General features: G+C 46.4%; 1 protein-coding gene across 5 annotated transcripts in view; it reads left to right on the plus strand.

Moving 5' to 3' along the window:
* Window positions 1-610: 610 nt before the first annotated feature.
* The window catches only part of UBR4 (ubiquitin protein ligase E3 component n-recognin 4), a 137,823-nt gene continuing 121,514 nt past the window's right edge, over window positions 611-16,919 (plus strand). For all 5 annotated transcript variants that reach the window (XM_025278842.3, XM_025278845.3, XM_025278844.3 and 2 more), the window contains exons 1-8: window positions 611-855; window positions 10,535-10,632; window positions 11,820-11,923; window positions 12,958-13,087; window positions 13,200-13,339; window positions 14,105-14,207; window positions 14,320-14,461; window positions 14,613-14,737. In XM_025278842.3, coding sequence (XP_025134627.3) covers window positions 680-855; window positions 10,535-10,632; window positions 11,820-11,923; window positions 12,958-13,087; window positions 13,200-13,339; window positions 14,105-14,207; window positions 14,320-14,461; window positions 14,613-14,737 — 1,018 coding nt within the window. In that variant the 5' untranslated portion in view covers window positions 611-679. The remainder of the gene's footprint in view (window positions 856-10,534; window positions 10,633-11,819; window positions 11,924-12,957; window positions 13,088-13,199; window positions 13,340-14,104; window positions 14,208-14,319; window positions 14,462-14,612; window positions 14,738-16,919) is intronic.

Below are 16,919 nucleotides of genomic sequence, written 5' to 3' on the forward strand. Positions count from 1 at the left end.
ATCTTACTTATGAGGGTAATCAAAACATAGAAGAGGGTTCAGTGCAAAAAGCAGTAAGGCCTGGTGATTGCAACGATAGCAGGAGGCGATGCGAGGAGAAAGAGCTAGGCGAGCTGTGCCGCACTGTGCTGCAACGACTGGGGGCCATCCGGGGGGTGAAGCCGGTGAGCTTGATTAGGCTACGACCTCCTCTTCTTCTTGGTTGTCTTGAGCCCGGGGCGTCATACTCGCCGAATGCAGGTCTACTTCGAAGCCTCGGTCTAGCCAACTGATAACCATGCTCCAAACTCACCTCCCTGGGGTGCCCACCGAAACCACGCAGTCCCCTACTTCAGGCAGGACTTCCAGCGCGCAGGCCCAGAGCTTAACACTGCCACCGCCTTCCGGAGCGCTGCGTCCTGCGCATGCGCAGCCCCTCGACACACCCCCCCCCCCCCGCGCCCTTCCCTACGACCTACCCCGCCCCTCTCCCCGCCCTCTGCCCCTCCCCGCGGCCTCCCGGGCGCGCCACGCTTCCCTTGCGAGAACGGAGGGAAGCCGGCTTCCCGCGTTGCGTATTTTGGTCGGCGACCGCGTCGCGCCCTCTGACGCGCAAGTCGCGTCATTTCCGCCCCCTCCCGGGAGGCGGTGCTGGGCCGGTGGCAAGCTCCCGGAGGGAGCCGCAGGAGTACGACGGAAGATGGCGACGAGCGGCGGCGAAGAGGCGGCGGCTGTGGCGCCGGCGGCTGGGGCCCCAGCCCCGGCGGGAGACACGACCCCGGGCTGGGAGGTGGCGGTGCGGCCCTTGCTGTCCGCGTCCTATTCCGCCTTCGAGATGAAGGAGTTGCCGCAGCTGGTGGCCTCAGTCATCGAGAGGTACCGGGCGGCGGCGCCGGCGGGGCGGGTGCCGGGAGGGGGATGGGAGGTCGTGCCGGAGGGTGCGGGCCCACCGCTTCCCGACTGCCTCCTGCGGCTCGGGGACGCCCCGGCCGCGGCCCCGACATCGGGGCTCCCCGGCCCCGCGAGTCGAAGGCTTGTCCGGCATTCCTTCCGCCAGCCCGGGCGAGTACTCCGTGCCTCAGTTTCCCCCCCGAGCAAAACTTCTGAGGACGACTTCTCGGGAGGGCGCGGCCGGCCGGGCTGGGAGTAATCTTGCGGGACGTGTCGCCCTGTGAGGGGTCTGCCTTCGGGGCTGCCCGCTCTGTTAAGGTCAAAGCTCCGATGAGTTTGCATTTCTCGTCCGCGCTCATCCCCCTGGCCTGGCTGGAGCGGAGCCGCGGGGTTTCAATCCGGGACCTACCACACAATTTAGTAACGGTCTCCGTGCTGCGGTAATCCCTCGGGGCACGTGCTGTTTGTGCTCTAGGTATTCATGACTCTTTTTTTTTTCCAGGTTGCATTTATGGTATATTACTACTGTAACGGCCTTTGATTAAAGCCATGTTAGGGTTATTCTCAGAGGTCATTTCCTCCCTGACACCGCATACTCTCACTGCCTCTCAACTAAAGGATGTTCAGGCTCTTACCATGAGGACTGTTTATTGGTTAGCTGTTAACATGTTTTGCCCTTTTGAGATTCTTAGATTATGCGAGTTGTGTCATCCAAGGCCAGGAATAACCAGAGTGCCTGGCTTTTCCTTTCTTAACCTTGCTCAGAGCGGTCTCTCGTTAGTTTAGTGGTAGCCTTTAAAGCCAGTCTCACTTTCATTTTTCTAGCCAAATGTGACTTCAGCAACTTTCCGCAGTTGCTTGCTGGCTCATTTTAGCTTCCTGCCAACAAGAGTATTACCTACATGTTATCTAGAAGGTTAGAAATTGCTATTTATTTCTCAGGGGAGGCCCATGATTTGACAGATGGTCTATTGCAGTGTTTGTTGTTACCTTTGTGCTACATTGGATGTGGTTTAAAAAATAAATTAGATTAAAATAATGGTTTGGTTTAGTAACTTCACAGTTACCTTTCAGATGGATTTTCCTGTCTAATTATTAAGCCAAGAAGGTTCAGAAGATGTAAACAGATATCAAAGATACTGCTCTCAAATTATGTAGCCTCTTTATATAACTGTTTTCAACATTTGGATTAATGGTTTTTTCACAAATTATACTTGTCATGTTACTTAAAATGGACAGTGTTCCACTCTTTTTAGAGCACTTACTCTTATGTTTTTATGGACATGAGCTGTAAGTTATAAAGTCATTTGTTGACACACTCCCATACATCCAGTATTCGGGGCCTGTGTGTTTTAAACTGTAATAGTTAAGCAACTCCCTTCCACCTGTAGAAGAAGCCAAAACGAAACACATCAAGGTATGTTTGAATTTTGCCAAATAAGTGACAGGGGCCTCTCTTGCACCTGTGTAGCTGAGATAATCAAGAATTGCCTGTGTTTGCAGATGCTAGTGAGACCTCTTTTCATGGTTTAGTAGAGAAGTCCAAACTGATTGCTGTTGAGTAGCACATCTTTTTATTGGAAGGTGAGACCCTTGAAGTCTCTGTGCTGGTTTTTGTGGCTCAGTCAGCTTTGGAGCACAGCAGTGTGTCCTCTTCAGGCTCTCTGAGAGCGATATGATCTTAAGGTTGCACTTATTGTCTGAGAGGTCATTTTTCCACAGAAGGCAGTTTCTCTCTATCTTCCCCTCCCTCCCTCGATCTTTTCAGACTCTTGCACATGGGAGTGTTGATTGGTTTGCTGTCACATGGTTCTGTAATTTCCAGAAGAAATATCTGGCTTACAGGTTCTTTACGGTTAAACACAGCCTAAATGTATCAAGTGCTCAGTTTGGTGTAGAGCAGAGATCAGCACACTTTTTCTGTAAAGAGTCAGAGTAAATTTAATTTGTGGGCTATAAGAGGGATGTGTGCACTAGTCCAACTGAGTCCTTGTGTGGCGAAAGCTGCCATATGCATATGTAAATAAATGGGCGTGGCTGTGTCCAAAGTTTTATTTATGGGCTCACCTGTGAATTTCATATGATATTTACATATCACAAAATATTCTTTTCATTTTTTTTCCCCCCAGCCATAAAGACACATGTAAAACTATTCTTAAATATGGCCTGAACAGAGTGGGGTGACTGGCTAGATTTGACCTGCGGGTCATAGTTTGCCAACCCCTGGTTTAGAGCATAAAGATTAATACCCTGCTATCAGTATCCTGTTTCTCAAAGGTTTTATTTGCCTTTCCAAAATAAAAAGGTCAGAATTGTGGAATTATTTCTTGAATGCCAAGGTACGGCTACTGAGTGTAGGACCAGGTCAGAGCCAGCCCTGCGCAGACACCGTGGGGCCCTTCCCTGGCTGCCTGGAGGTTTCAGCGCTGGTTGCTGCTTTGCTTTCACATCTGTGGTCCCTGCTCCCCCACAGTCCTGTGTTCCTTTCTATTGTTATGCCTCCCGAGTTTTTCTTGGTTGCCTCCAGGGACCTTCTATTTTCTGTTACAGCGCCTACTACTCTCTGCTTCTCTCTCCACACCCCGCCCCCCCTCTTCCCTTTTGGTGTCCTACCTCCATCAAGTCAGCTCTTACTTCCTATCTGGTGGCTTGCTCATTCACTGAATTCCTCCCTTTTTAACTTTTGGGGATGATGAAACATGTTCTGAGATTCCTCAGTACTCCGCCATTCTACTTTCTGTCTTTATTTTTTCATACCTTTATAGTTGGAATTGGAGAAGTCAATGGCACCCCACTCCAGTACTCTTGCCTGGAAAATCCCATGGACGGAGGAGCCTGGTAGGCTGCAGACCATGGGGTCGCTAAGAGTCCGACACGACTAAGCAACTTCACTTTCACTTTTCACTTCCATGCATTGGAGAAAGAAATGGCAGCCCACTCCAGTGTTCTTGCCTGGAGAATCCCAGGGATGGGGGAGCCTGGTGGGCCGCCGTCTATGGGGTCGCACAGAGTCGGACAGGACTGAAGAGACTTAGCACAGTTGGAATTGACCTTTGGTTTGAAGAGAAGGCAGATCAACTATTTTGAGGTCCAGACCCTGTTTTGTTTTTGTTGTTTGGCTGCACCACACAAGTGAACCTGGGTCCTTGGCGGTGAAGTCACGGAGTCCTAACCACTGGACCTCCAGGGAATTCCCTGAACCCTGTTTGTTAAGTTTGACTTTGTAACCAAACTGAAACAAAGGAGGGATTCGCATGGATAAATTGGAAGGCATAAGTTCATTGCAAATAGATGGGGAAACAATGGAAACAGTGACAGACTTTATTTTCTTGGGCTCCAAAATCACTGCAGATGGTGACTGCAGCCATGAAATTAAAGGAGCTTGCTCCTTGGAAGAAAAGCTATGACAAACCTAGATAGCGTATTATAAAGCTGAGACATTACTTTGCCAACAAAGGTCTGTCTAGTCAAAGCTATGGTTTTTCCAGTAGTCATGTATGGATGTGAGAGTTGGACTGTGAAGAAAACTGAGCACCAAAGAATTGATTCTTTTGAACCGTGGTGTTGGAGTAGACTCTTGAGAGTCCCTTGGACTGCAAGGAGATCAAACCAGTTAATCCTAAAGGAAATCAATCCTGAATATTCATTGCAAGGTCTGATGCTGAAGCTGAAGTCTGATACTTTGGCCACCTGATGCAAAGATCTGATTCATTAGAAAAGACCCCGAAGCTGGAAAAGACTGAAGGCAGGAAGAGCAGGGGACAACAGAGGATGAGATGGTTGGATGACATCACCAATTCAATGGACATGAGTTTGAGCAAACTCATGGTGATGATGGTGGACAGGTGATGGTGATGGACAGGTGATGGTGATGGACAGGGAAGGCTGGCGTGCTACAGTCCATGGAGTCACAAAGAGTCGGACATGACTGAGCGACTGGACAACAACTCTCAAAAGTAATTTTTTTAAAAGAAAAAGATAATCTGAGTTTACTTAAAGCGGACTTCATTTCTGCTGCTTGTTGATAGCATGTCTTTTAGTAGTAAAGATTAAAAATCTTTTAAATACCTTTACTTTTCTAGACCAGAAATAAAACTAGTTTAATGGAGCACATGCTGTATGTAGGCTTAATTAGTGTAATTAAAAATGTAACTGTTCAGTTCAGTTCAGTCGCTCAGTCCTGTCCGACTCTTTGCGACCCCATGAATCGCAGCACACCAGGCCTCCCTGTCCATCACCAACTCCCGGAGTTCACTCAGACTCACGTCCATCGAGTCAGTGATGCCATCCAGCCATCTCATCCTCTGTCGTCCCCTTCTCCTGCCCCCAATCCCTCCCAGCATCAGAGTCTTTTCCAATGAGTCAACTCTTCGCATGAGGTGGCCAAAGTACTGGAGTTTCAGCTTTAGCATCATTCCTTCCAAAGAAATCCCAGGGCTAATCTCCTTCAGAATGGACTGGTTGGATCTCCTTGCAGTCCAAGGGACTCTCAAGAGTCTTCTCCAACACCACAGTTCAAAAGCATCAATTCTTCGGCGCTCAGCCTTCTTCACAGTCCAACTCTCACATCCATACATGACCACAGGAAAAACCATAGCCTTGACTAGACGGACCTTTGTTGGCAAAGTAATGTCTCTGCTTTTGAATATGCTATCTAGGTTGGTCATAACTTTTCTTCCAAGGAGTAAGTGTCTTTTAATTTCATGGCTGCAGTCACCATCTGCAGTGATTTTTTGGAGCCCCCAAAAATAAAGTCTGACACTGTTTCCACTGTTTCCCCATCTATTTCCCATGAAGTTATGGGACCGGATGACATGATCTTAGTTTTCTGAATGTTGAGTTTTAAGCCAACTTTTTCACTCTCTACTATCACTTTCATCAAGAGGCTTTTTAGTTCCTCTTCACTTTCTGCCATAAGGGTGGTGTCATCTGCATATCTGAGGTTATTGATATTTCTCTTGGCAATCTTGATTCCAGCTTGTGTTTCTTGCAGTCCAGCGTTTCTCATGATGTACTCTGCATATAAGTTAAATAAGCAGGGTGACAATATACAGCCTTGATGTACTCCTTTTCCTATTTGGAACCAGTCTGTTGTTCCATGTCCAGTTCTAACTGTTGCTTCCTGACCTTCATACAGATTTCTCAAGAGGCAGGTCAGGTGGTCTGGTATTGCCATCTCTTTCAGAATTTTCCACAGTTTATTGTGATCCACACAGTCAAAGGCTTTGACATAGTCAATAAAGCAGAAATAGATGTTTTTCTGGAACTCTCTTGCTTTTTCCATGATCCAGCGGATGTTGGCAATTTGATCTCTGGTTCCTCTGCCTCTTCCAAAACCATCTTGAACATCAGGAAGTTCACGGTTCACGTATTGCAGAAGCCTGGCTTGGAGAATTTTGAGCATTACTTTACTAGCATGTGAGATGAGTGCAATTGTGCGGTAGTTTCTGCATTCTTTGGCATTGCCTTTCTTTGGGATTGGAATGAAAACTGACCTTTTCCAGTCCTGTGGCCACTGCTGAGTCTTCCAAATTTGCTGGCATATTGAGTACAGCACTTTCACAGCATCATCTTTGATGATTTGAAATAGCTCAACTGGAATTCCATCACGTCCCCTAGCTTTGTTCGTAGTGATGCTTTCTGAGGCCCACTTGACTTCACATTCCAGGATGTCTTGCTCTAGGTGAGTGATCACACCATCATGATTATCTGGGTCATGAAGATCTGTTTGTACAGTTCTTCTGTGTATTCTTGCCATCTCTTCTTAATATCTTCTGCTTCTGTTAGGTCCATACCATTTCTGTCCTTTATTGAGCCCATCCTTGCATGAAATGTTCCCTTGGTATCTCTAATTTTCCTGAAGAGATCTCTAGTCTTTCCCATTCTGTTGTTTTCCTCTATTTCTTTGCATTGATCGCTGAGGAAGGCTTTCATATCTCTTTTTGCTATTCTCTGGAACTCTGCATTCAGATGCATATGTCTTTCCTTTTGTCCTTTGCTTTTCGCTTCTCTTTTAACAGCTATTTGTAAGGCCTCCCCAGAGGGTCATTTTGCTTTTTTGTAACTGTATGTGCTATCAAATACAGAATTCCTTTCTTAACTCTGTGCAGGATATGCTGGTGAGCATGGTTGTCAGTGAATAATTTTATGAGTCTTTGTAGATTTAAAAAGAAAAGTCCCTTTCTCTTGTGCTTCGCTTGTGGCTTAGCTGGTAAAGAATATGCCTTCAATGCAGGAGACCTGGGTTTGATCCCAGGGTTGGGAAATCCCCCGGAGAAGGGAAAGGCTACCCACTTCGATATTGTGGCCTGGAGCATTCCATGGACTCTATGGTCCATGGGGATGCAGAGAGTCAGACATGAATTAGCGACTTTCACTCACTTCCCTGAGCCAGTCCTTCCTAGGCTGTCCTGCCTTTCTTAATGATAAGCCTCCTTGAGTCTCTGCCTCCCAGCTATTTGATGAAACTTAGACCAAGGAGACCTACTTGGGAAGGCAGAAGCTGTTAGTAACATCCCCATTAGATAATGCACAGTCATTTTCTAAAAATCTTGAGAGGGAGAAAGGGGTACATTGGTGCCATCGTCAGCTGAGTTTGTGATTGACCTACAGAAGACAAGCCAGCTCCCGAGTGAGAAGCCTGTAGGTGGTTGTGAGACAGTATCACGTTCGCCACAGGTTTGCTGAGTGAGAGAGGCATGTGAAAGCTTCACTTGTGTGACACACAGTAGATGTTCATTAAACATATATCTAAAAAATGTTTTCTGTATCTCAGTAATATGTTGTGCTTGTTTTTATAAGTGTGTCTTGACACAAACCCAGTGGACTCTGTGCTTGGGAGTTGGTGCTTCTGGTGAGGGGAAAGGGCTCCGAGTATCCCCCGTTGACGGCAGAGATACACCCAGCGGTGGCTCAGTGGTGAGGAAGCCGCCCGCCAGTGCGGGAGACGTGGGGAAGACCCCCGGGAAGGAAACGGCAGCCCATTCTAATAGTCTTGCCTGGGAAAATCGCAGAGGAGCCTGACAGGCTACAGTCCATGGGGTCACAGAGTCAGGCACAGCTTAGTGACGAAACAGCAAGAGGGAGAGCGGCAGTGAGCCCGCAGTCTGTATTTTGCCCATCACACTTTTCACTCTTCCTGGAGAAACCCAGATATTTCCAGATCCTGGTTAGTTCTTTTTCACTTACACGTCAAGTTGGGTTTTTCCGACCCGGCTGCTCAAGTGCTGCTTTCCTTTGTACTCTTCATTGCATTTATTTTTAATTGGTATGTAATTTTACTTTAAAATGGAATATAATTGCTTCAGATTCCTTGTCCTTTCAGCAGTTTTCAGGCTCTGTGGTACTTTGTTGCAGAGTTTGTTAGGCGAGGCACATGTTTAAGGAAAGTAGCTTGACTGCCTGGAGGAGAAATATTTTCACCTTCATGTCCCTTGATTTTCTTTTGTGTCATAGTTGCCTTCAATTTCTGCATTCTTTGCCTTTCTTCTTTTTTTTTTTAATTTTATTTTATTTTTAAACTTTACAATATTGTATTAGTTTTGCCAAATGCCTTTCTTCTGAATGTCTCGCTCTCTGTTCCATTTTTGCATTTCTTTGCCTCCTCCGGTGACCTGGTGTCTGTCAGGCGCTCGGGGAATGAGGGTGGGGTCAAAAGGGCGGTGGCACTTCTGTGTAGGCTCCTCACCCGCGTCTCTTCAGGGTCAGAAGGTAGGACGACGGCCTTTGGGCCACATGGCCACCTGCCTACTCCCCCCTTTAAGTCTTTTAAAAACGAGTTTTCCCAGGTTTATCCTTCCTTGCCCTAAGCACATTGTGAGTGGAGCTCAAGACCCCTCTGCTCATTTTTTTTCCTGTTGTCCACCTCCATCTTTCCCTAGAGGGTATTATTGTTTCTTGATTGGAATAAGGCAGTTGTATATATCTAGGGCAGGAAGAAGTGAGGTGAAGTCGCTCAGTCATGTCCGACTCTTTGCGACCCCGTGGACTGTAGCCCGCCAGGCTCCTCTGTCCATGGGATTCTCCAGGCAAGAATACTGGAGTGGGTTACCATTTCCTTCTCCAGGGGATCTTCCCGACCCAGGGATCGAACCCGGGTCTCCCGCATTGCAGGCAGACGCTTTAACCTCTGAGCCACCAGGGAAACCCTTGGTGGCAAAAAGAAGGGTTTGTTTAATCATAATGTGGCAGCCTTGAGCCACACAATTCATGTGTTGGCGCCTGTGTTTTGGGTGTGTTTTATCATCAGAATGAGAAGGGAAGCGGCAGAGTGAGTTCCTGCTTTGGCTCAGCAGTGATTCTCTTGGTCGTGGTAAACCTGTCCAGTTGAAAAACATGGGGGGCAGGGGGTGGCAGTAAGCAGCTCTGAAGTTCTGAAGTAAAGCAGAGAAGGGAAGTACTTCATAAAATCCATCAAATTACAGGGTGGGGGAACCTTAGAACTATGAATGCAGGGTGTCAGGATGGGAGTGAAGGAACAGCTCTTCCTAGGAGGTAGAAGCAGGGGTGGGGAGCTCTCTTCTGGGTGTGGTGGGATGCCCCCTGCTCCCACCAGTGTGATGGCCCCGTGAACTTTGAGTATTGCTTGATGTTTTAAGGATTTTGTTTCCTTTTGTCCATCCAACAAGTAGGGAGAAATGATCCTTGCTGGGCAGGAAGATTTTTGCACATCATAGGTATACCATATATGTTTTTCTTAGTGAGGGAGTTATTCCAAGATAAGGAGCCTATCTTTGATAATACCTATTTTTCCTTGATGAATTCCCAAATAGGGAAGTGCTGTTTGAGGTGATTGATCACTCACATTAGCACCTTCAAGACGTGGAACTTGCTTTTTGGCTCCCATGTTGATTTGGCAAGTGAACTGAATCTAGACTCTGTTTCCGTTTCCCTTCCTAAGCTGATAGTTCTTGTTGGAGAATTAACTGTGGAAACTTATAAAGCACATTGCTCTCTTTTTTCCATTTAAGAACATACATTTTAGTGTTTTTCTTTGCCGCCTTGTTTCATGGGTTGTGATTAGCGTCTAATGCAGTAAAGAGAATGACATTAATGTATCCAGCTTTTAGACATAGGTGGGCTCCAGATTTTCACTGAAGAAGCCATTTCTTCTGGTAAAGATAAGGGATGTGGTTAAAAATCACTTTGTCGTGATCTAACTATATATCCTGTGGATGTGGCGAGTGGGGTGGAGGACTGTGGTACCTGAAGAATTTTGGATTTTAGCACCCATCAGATGATTTCTTCCCTTGAAACGTTTATTCTTTTTAAGTTGCTGTGTTGTGGACTGGCCTTGTTTGGTCTTCAAAAGGTGTTATTCCCACTAACAGTGTTTTGAGTACCCTGCTCTCCCCTCTGTTGACCGGCTTGTGGCATTGTTAGCTTTTCGTCTTTGTTAATTATCAATACAGGACACAATGGTATCCTATTGGATTTTTACTTGTATTTCTTTAATTCTAAGTGAGTTGTAAAGTGTTTCCTGTTTGTTAGCCTTTGCCACTTACTAAGCCTGGTACCTCTAAGCTCCACTTTCTCAGTTTGAATATAGGGATGGTAACAGGCCTACCAAGTACATTGCTACGAGGAGTAAGTCAGGTAAGGCCTGTAGAGGGGTAGAGCATCCGGCCTGTAGTAAGCACTAAGTAAACGTTGGTTTTCGTTGCAGTGAATCCGAAATCCTGCACCATGAGAAGCAGTACGAGCCCTTCTACTCCTCCTTTGTTGCACTTTCCACACACTATATCACGACAGTTTGTAGCCTCAGTAAGTATTGCACTCTTGCCACTCCCTTTTAAGGGCTCGTGAACGGGAAATTGTGTGTCCTCTCGTCTGAACAAGCTGTTAATGACGCCTGTATTTCAGTTCTAACCTGTTCACCCAAGAGTGGAGACAACTGTCAGTTTGATAAGGCTTTGGGAGTTCCTTTACCGAGGCCAGCCAAAAGGGATTTAAAAACTGTTTGGTTTGGACTTCTATTTCATAACCATTAAGTTAACTTCCCTTGCCTTCTTATCGATTTTACACATGTAATTACTAATGTGCTAATTTGAGGGGGATGGATGGGATTGGAAGGTTAGGTGGGTATGCTGAGCTGGGGTTAGCAGCCACTGACCAAGGCTCTCTTCCTTATTTGGTTTTGGTGAGAGATTAAATTCTCCTTTTGTGTTCTCTGGTATGTGAAGGGATTTCAACTTCAGTTCCCCATCTTTTAAGCTTTTCTCCCCCTAAAGTAACCAGTCCCTTACTTTGCACTATTTCTGATACTTAGCATTTTCATTTTTTCCCCCAAGCCTGATTCATGCAGTTCTGAAGAATTCGAATTATTTGTTTACTTAAGTAATTTGCTAAGCAAGCAAAGTGAAAGGAAGTTGGAGGGCTGCTGAGGAAGCTCCCGGTGTCCAGTGCTGCTCGTCGAGGCGCTGGCGCCAGTGTGAGAGGCACTTCCGGCCTGGAGAGCCTTGGAGCGGGAAGCCCGCTGCAGGGACAGAGGGAGAGGCAGCACATTCTAGTGGGTAGCAGCGTGAGCTTCAGAGCCAGGCATCTGGATGTGATTCTAGCTGCGTGACTTGGGCAAATCATTTAACCTTTCTATGGTTTACTTTTCTTATCTTTTTTTTCTTTTTTTTTTAAAGAGAAGAGGTTAACAATATCTATCTCATAGCATCAGTTTGAGGATTAAATGGATTAACATATTTGAAGTGCTTGTTACTTTCTGTGATGTATTTCCTATTATAATTCTTAATTTCTAGTAAATATAGAATAAATTGATCTAGAAACGATTCATGATTATCAGTCCAGGTTGCCTTTGTTTGCCTCATGGTTGTTGATTCTGACAGAAGGATACTGGGAATGTTGGACATACGGAGCTCAACACTTATTTGGTACATTGACTGTGAGGCTGAAGTGCGCTATAGCAGTCTGAGGTTGAGTAAAGCTTATTCCTTTCTCAGTTCCCCGGAACCAACTTCAGTCTGTGGCGGCAGCCTGTAAAGTCCTGATTGAATTTTCTCTCCTGCGTTTGGAGAATCCAGATGAGGCGTGCGCTGTGTCCCAGGTAAGAGTGGTGGGCCTGTTTCTGGCCCTTATTTTGAGGTAGGCTTGTGACTGACCCGTGGAATGATGGAGAAGGGATGGCATAGAGCAGGGATTGGTGACTTTCTCTGTAACAGGCTACACGGGAGATAATTTGCTGACCGTCCAGTCTCTGTTAAACTCTGACTTTGCAGTGTGAAAGCAGCCACAGACAGTATGTGAATGGATGTGCACAGCTGTGGTCCAGTCAGATTTATTCACAAAAACAATGGGCTGAACTGGGGCTATGGTTTATCAGCCTCTGGTATAGAGAGCTGCAGAGGTCTTTTCTAGGATTACAAAGATACATGACCATGGCGGCCAGGCAAGTAACATAAAATGAGTCAAGTATGCTGGTTGAGAAGGGTGTGTGACCCAGCTATAAAGGGATCAATCACTGGCTCCAGCTGATCTTGTGCATTATTGAAAGAGGTAGGAAATCTGCATTTGTATGATAAACCTTCCATGTTTTAAAAAGTTAGCCGTGACTTCCAATGTAAACAACAACAACATCGCTGTGAGACCTGTGAGATGCCTGCAAGCAGGTGTGGCCTGAGGGTCATCAGCTTGTGATCTCTGCTTCCTGAGTTTGCCGTTCTTGGTTTGAACCTAAATTTGGTTTTGTGCCAGCTGCTGCTGCTACTGCTGCTGCTAAGTCGCTTCAGTCGTGTCCGACTCTGTGCGACCCCATAGACGGCAGCCCACCAGGCTCCCCCGTCCCTGGGATTCTCCAAGCAAGAACACTGGAGTGGGTTGCCATTTCCTTCTCCAATAAAAGTGAAAAGTGAAAGTGAAGTTGCTCAGTCGTGCCCGACTCCTAGCGACCCCATGGACTGCAGCCTACCAGGCTCCTCCATCCATGGGATTTTCCAGGCAAGAGCACTGGAGTGGGGTGCCATTGCCTTCTCCGTTGTGCCAGCTAGAAGTCCCTAAAGAATAGAATCCCTAAAAGGCATATTTGATGTAATCCAGAGGAGGCCTCTCTAAAAGGCATATTGGAATTTGTTTTCTTTGCAGAAACACTTGATTCTCCTCATCAAGGGCCTGTGCACTGGCTGCAGCCGACTAGACAGGACTGAAATCATCACGTTCACAGCGATGATGAAGTCGGCCAAGCTGCCCCAGACAGTGAAGACGCTCTCAGATGGTGAGTGCGCCTTCACCAGACTTGGTTTCTTGGCCACTCCCCTCGCCAGCTATTTCCTCTTTTGTCTGCAGGTGACACTCCCCTCATCGCTCTCTTGTTTCATATTTTATAGTGGAAGATCAGAAAGAACTGGCCTCACCAGTAAGCCCAGAGCTGAAGCAGAAGGAGGTCCAGATGAATTTTTTGAACCAGCTAACGTCAGTTTTCAACCCTAGAACTGTAGCATCATCACCTGTAGGTCCACAGACTCAGGTGAGTTACTTCAGTCAGAGGACCTTGTCCTGTAGGATTTGTTAAGATGATAATACTAGAAAAAACAGCTAACAAATGCATTTTATATTTGTGATATAAAATGATGTACCTGCCAAGGGTAGAAAGAATGTTGAAGAATACTAACTGAAAATGAGTAGCGTTCACCCCGATTCCTTCTGTTCACAGTTATTACTATTTGTTTTAATAATACATTTATTTATATTTGTATTTTTGACCATGCCTAATAGCATGTGGAATCTTAGTTCCCTGACCAGGGATCGAACCCATGCCCCTTGCATTGGAAGCATGGAATCTTAATCACTGGACCACCAGGGAAGTCTCTAGTGGTTACTATTTTGATGACCATTCTTCTGACAATTTCTCAGTGCAAGTAGACACAGAGCCTGTACTCGTACTGTAAAAGGCATCGCTCTGTGCTGGTTACAGAACATGTTTAAAGCTGTATATCCCACCACCTCCCACCCCCGCTGGGAGTCTGACGAGTGTCCTCGGAGCAGCTCTAGCTTGTACAGTTGGTTCTACTCTGAACTTGAGGACGACAATCAACAGATGACAGTATCTTGTTGTTCTTTAATTTATTTTTTGGTCACATCACCCATGGCATGTAGGATCTTAGTTCCCTGAATAGGGATTGAACTTGGGGCCCTTGCCTTGGGAACATGGAGTCTTAACCACTGGACCGCCAGGTCAGTCCCGGGGTGCTAGTATCTTCAGAGGCCTTTCACAGCCTTTGTTTCTCTTCAGGCGGAAGGAGAAAGTGAAGAGCAGTCATCCACAGATCAAGCTTCTGCTATCAAAACCAAGAATGTGTTCATAGCTCAGAATGTGGCTAGTCTTCAGGAACTTGGTAAGACTCTGTTGTCAAAAAGCTAGTTTCTCTGCTTTCAAAAATTCCTTAAGTGGAAAAGAATCAAGCAGCAGAAGCCTGTTTGTAAGGCTGAGCCTTTTCGTTAATTCAGGTGGCTCAGAGAAGCTCCTGCGTGTGTGTCTGAACCTGCCCTACTTCCTGCGCTACATCAATCGGTTTCAAGATGCGGTGCTGGCCAATTCTTTCTTTATCATGCCTGCCACAGTAGCAGACGCCACCGCTGTTCGTAATGGGTAAGGTACTCCAGGGTGCGCATGCTCTATGTTTTAAAACTGTTCTCCAAAAGAGAGAACCCGGTTAGTTTTTATGGCATGCCCACTTTCTTTAACAGATTACAGAAGCAAGTGAGTCAGAGACACTTGTGTTAATCTTGTTATGTTCCAGTTTTCATTCTCTGGTGATTGACGTAACCATGGCATTGGACACCCTTTCGCTACCTGTGCTGGAGCCTCTCAACCCTTCGCGTCTGCAGGATGTGACAGTGCTCAGCCTGAGCTGTCTGTATGCAGGTGAGACGTTGCATCTGATCATTTCCTCAGCCGCACAGACTTCCTGGAAACCGTGAGACCCTTCTGCGTGCTCTCTCCCTCTTTGCTTAGTTCCTTCCCCAAGGGCCATCTAGTGTCTCATCTAGATGGAACGAGGTCTAAGTAGGAGTTCTATAAATTCCCTTATTGCTCAACTGCTGCTGTTGTGTTATGTGGATATTTGATTTCATAGTGTGTGCACATGTGAGTAAGTGTCTGCTGTGTGAGAAGCAAAATGCTAAGTGCTTTGGGGATATTACAATGAGCAACATGTAATCCTTGCTCTCAAGGAGCCTGTACCTGAGCAATGGAGGACAGATTGGACCACAGAGCGTATGTAATATGAAACAGGAGATGCTAAAGACAGTAGAGATTCTAGGATATTACGGGCATGCGGAGAAGGGAGCGATGGCGCTGTGCTGTGGGAGCAGATTTGAGGACACCTCCTGGAACAGGTGGTATCTGTTTATATTGATAAATACAATGAGTGTTTTTCTCCATGCTCCCACAAAATCCCCTCCCTTCCTGTTGATTATGCTGCCTTAGAAGTGGGGCCTGACAGCTGGTGTTTATGCTTTTTTAAGTTATTGTTTCGGTGACTTTTTAACCCAAATCACTGATCCTGGTTTTAAATACCATAGTCCTGGTATGTCTTGGGAGGCCTAACAATTTCCGATGTTTACTGGGTTCTGTGAGTGAGGGTTTGAACAGTCTTAGAAACCTGACCTTGGGAGCATTAAGAAATTGCTGAGGTTATCTCCCTACATTCTTTGAATGGCTTTATTATAAACATTTCTGTGTAAATAGGCATGTAAAGATAAAGGTACGTTCATTGGGGAAGGCAGTAGTCACAAAGGGGTTCTGTCGACGTATCTTGCAGGGCAGGTAGGATTTCAGCTTGGCTATCCCTCGGCCAGAGGCAAAAGCAGGACCAAAAGTATCCTGGTATTTGGGGAAACATTTTGAGAGAGAGAGAGAGAGAGAGAGAGAGAGAGAGTGTGTGTGTGTGTGTGTGTGTGTGTGTGTGTGTGTGACTAGTTGGTGTTGTACAGCCGGAAAGAAGGTACAGCCTCCTCAAAGAGGGCTTCAAAATGCAGTCTCAGTCATTTGGACCATACCCTACAGACAGCGGAGGCGTTGGAGATTTTGGAGAGTGGTGTGGTCTGAGCTGTGCTCTGGAGAGCACTGGAGCAGCAGAGCGCAGGTGTCTGCCGCGGGGAGACCGGGGAGGCTGGGAGACCTGCTGGAGGGAGTTCCGGTCGTTTGGGCCTGAGCGAGAGCAGAGCTGTGGGGGGAGCGCCAAGGCTGCCTGGGAGCAGGCGTGCTCTCCAAGCCCATTCCCAGTGTTCACTCTCACTTCTCGGGCTTTGATTTTTGCATTTTTAAGTTTGGGGTTCATGAAGTTCAATTTTCAAGGAGTTTCTGAATATCCTGTGCATCTCATTATGCTTCGTTGGTAAGAATTAAGAGTCCTTAAAAATTCTTAGTTGTTAAGGTGGTCTAGTGGTTAAGACTCTGTGCTTTCACTGTCCGGGCGCTGGTTCAGTCCCTGGTTGGGGAACTAAGATCCCACATGCCTTGTGGGCATGGCCAAAAAAAAGTTCTTCATTGTTTTAAAGAGCCCCCAGATTTGGTTTGTTACTGAAATTCAATCACTTAGGATTTGAAGTAAAGAAAGGGATTTGGCCTAGATGTTTTTGAGAAATACTAAGTGTGAGATTATTTTTTTAATCATTGTAAAGTTTTTAAAAAATATTTTAAAAGTAATTTCAGTTTTAAAAACTTACTTGTTTGTTTATTTACTTTTGACTGTGCTGGGTCTTGGTTGCCGTGCAGGCTTTTTCTCTAGTTATGGGGAGCGTGCTTCTCCTGGTGTCTCTTGTGGAGCGTGGCTTCAATAGTTGTGGCTCCTGGGCTCAGTAGCTGCAGCTCCCGGGCTCTTGGAGAACAGGCTCGGTGACTGTGGGGCACAGGCTTAGTTGCTCTGCAGCATGTGGGATCTTCCGGACCAGGGATTGAACCCGGGAACCTGCACTGGAAGGCATATTCTTAACCATTGAGCCACCAGGGACGTCCTAGATTTCATTTTTAAAGCAGCTTTAGGTTTGCAGAAAAATGCAGCGTTCCAGCCTCGGCATCTGGAACAGTACAGAGCTCTGTCCCC

The sequence above is a fragment of the Bubalus bubalis genome, chromosome 2, assembly GCF_019923935.1.
Source record: "Bubalus bubalis isolate 160015118507 breed Murrah chromosome 2, NDDB_SH_1, whole genome shotgun sequence".
Taxonomy (NCBI): Eukaryota; Metazoa; Chordata; class Mammalia; order Artiodactyla; family Bovidae; genus Bubalus; species Bubalus bubalis.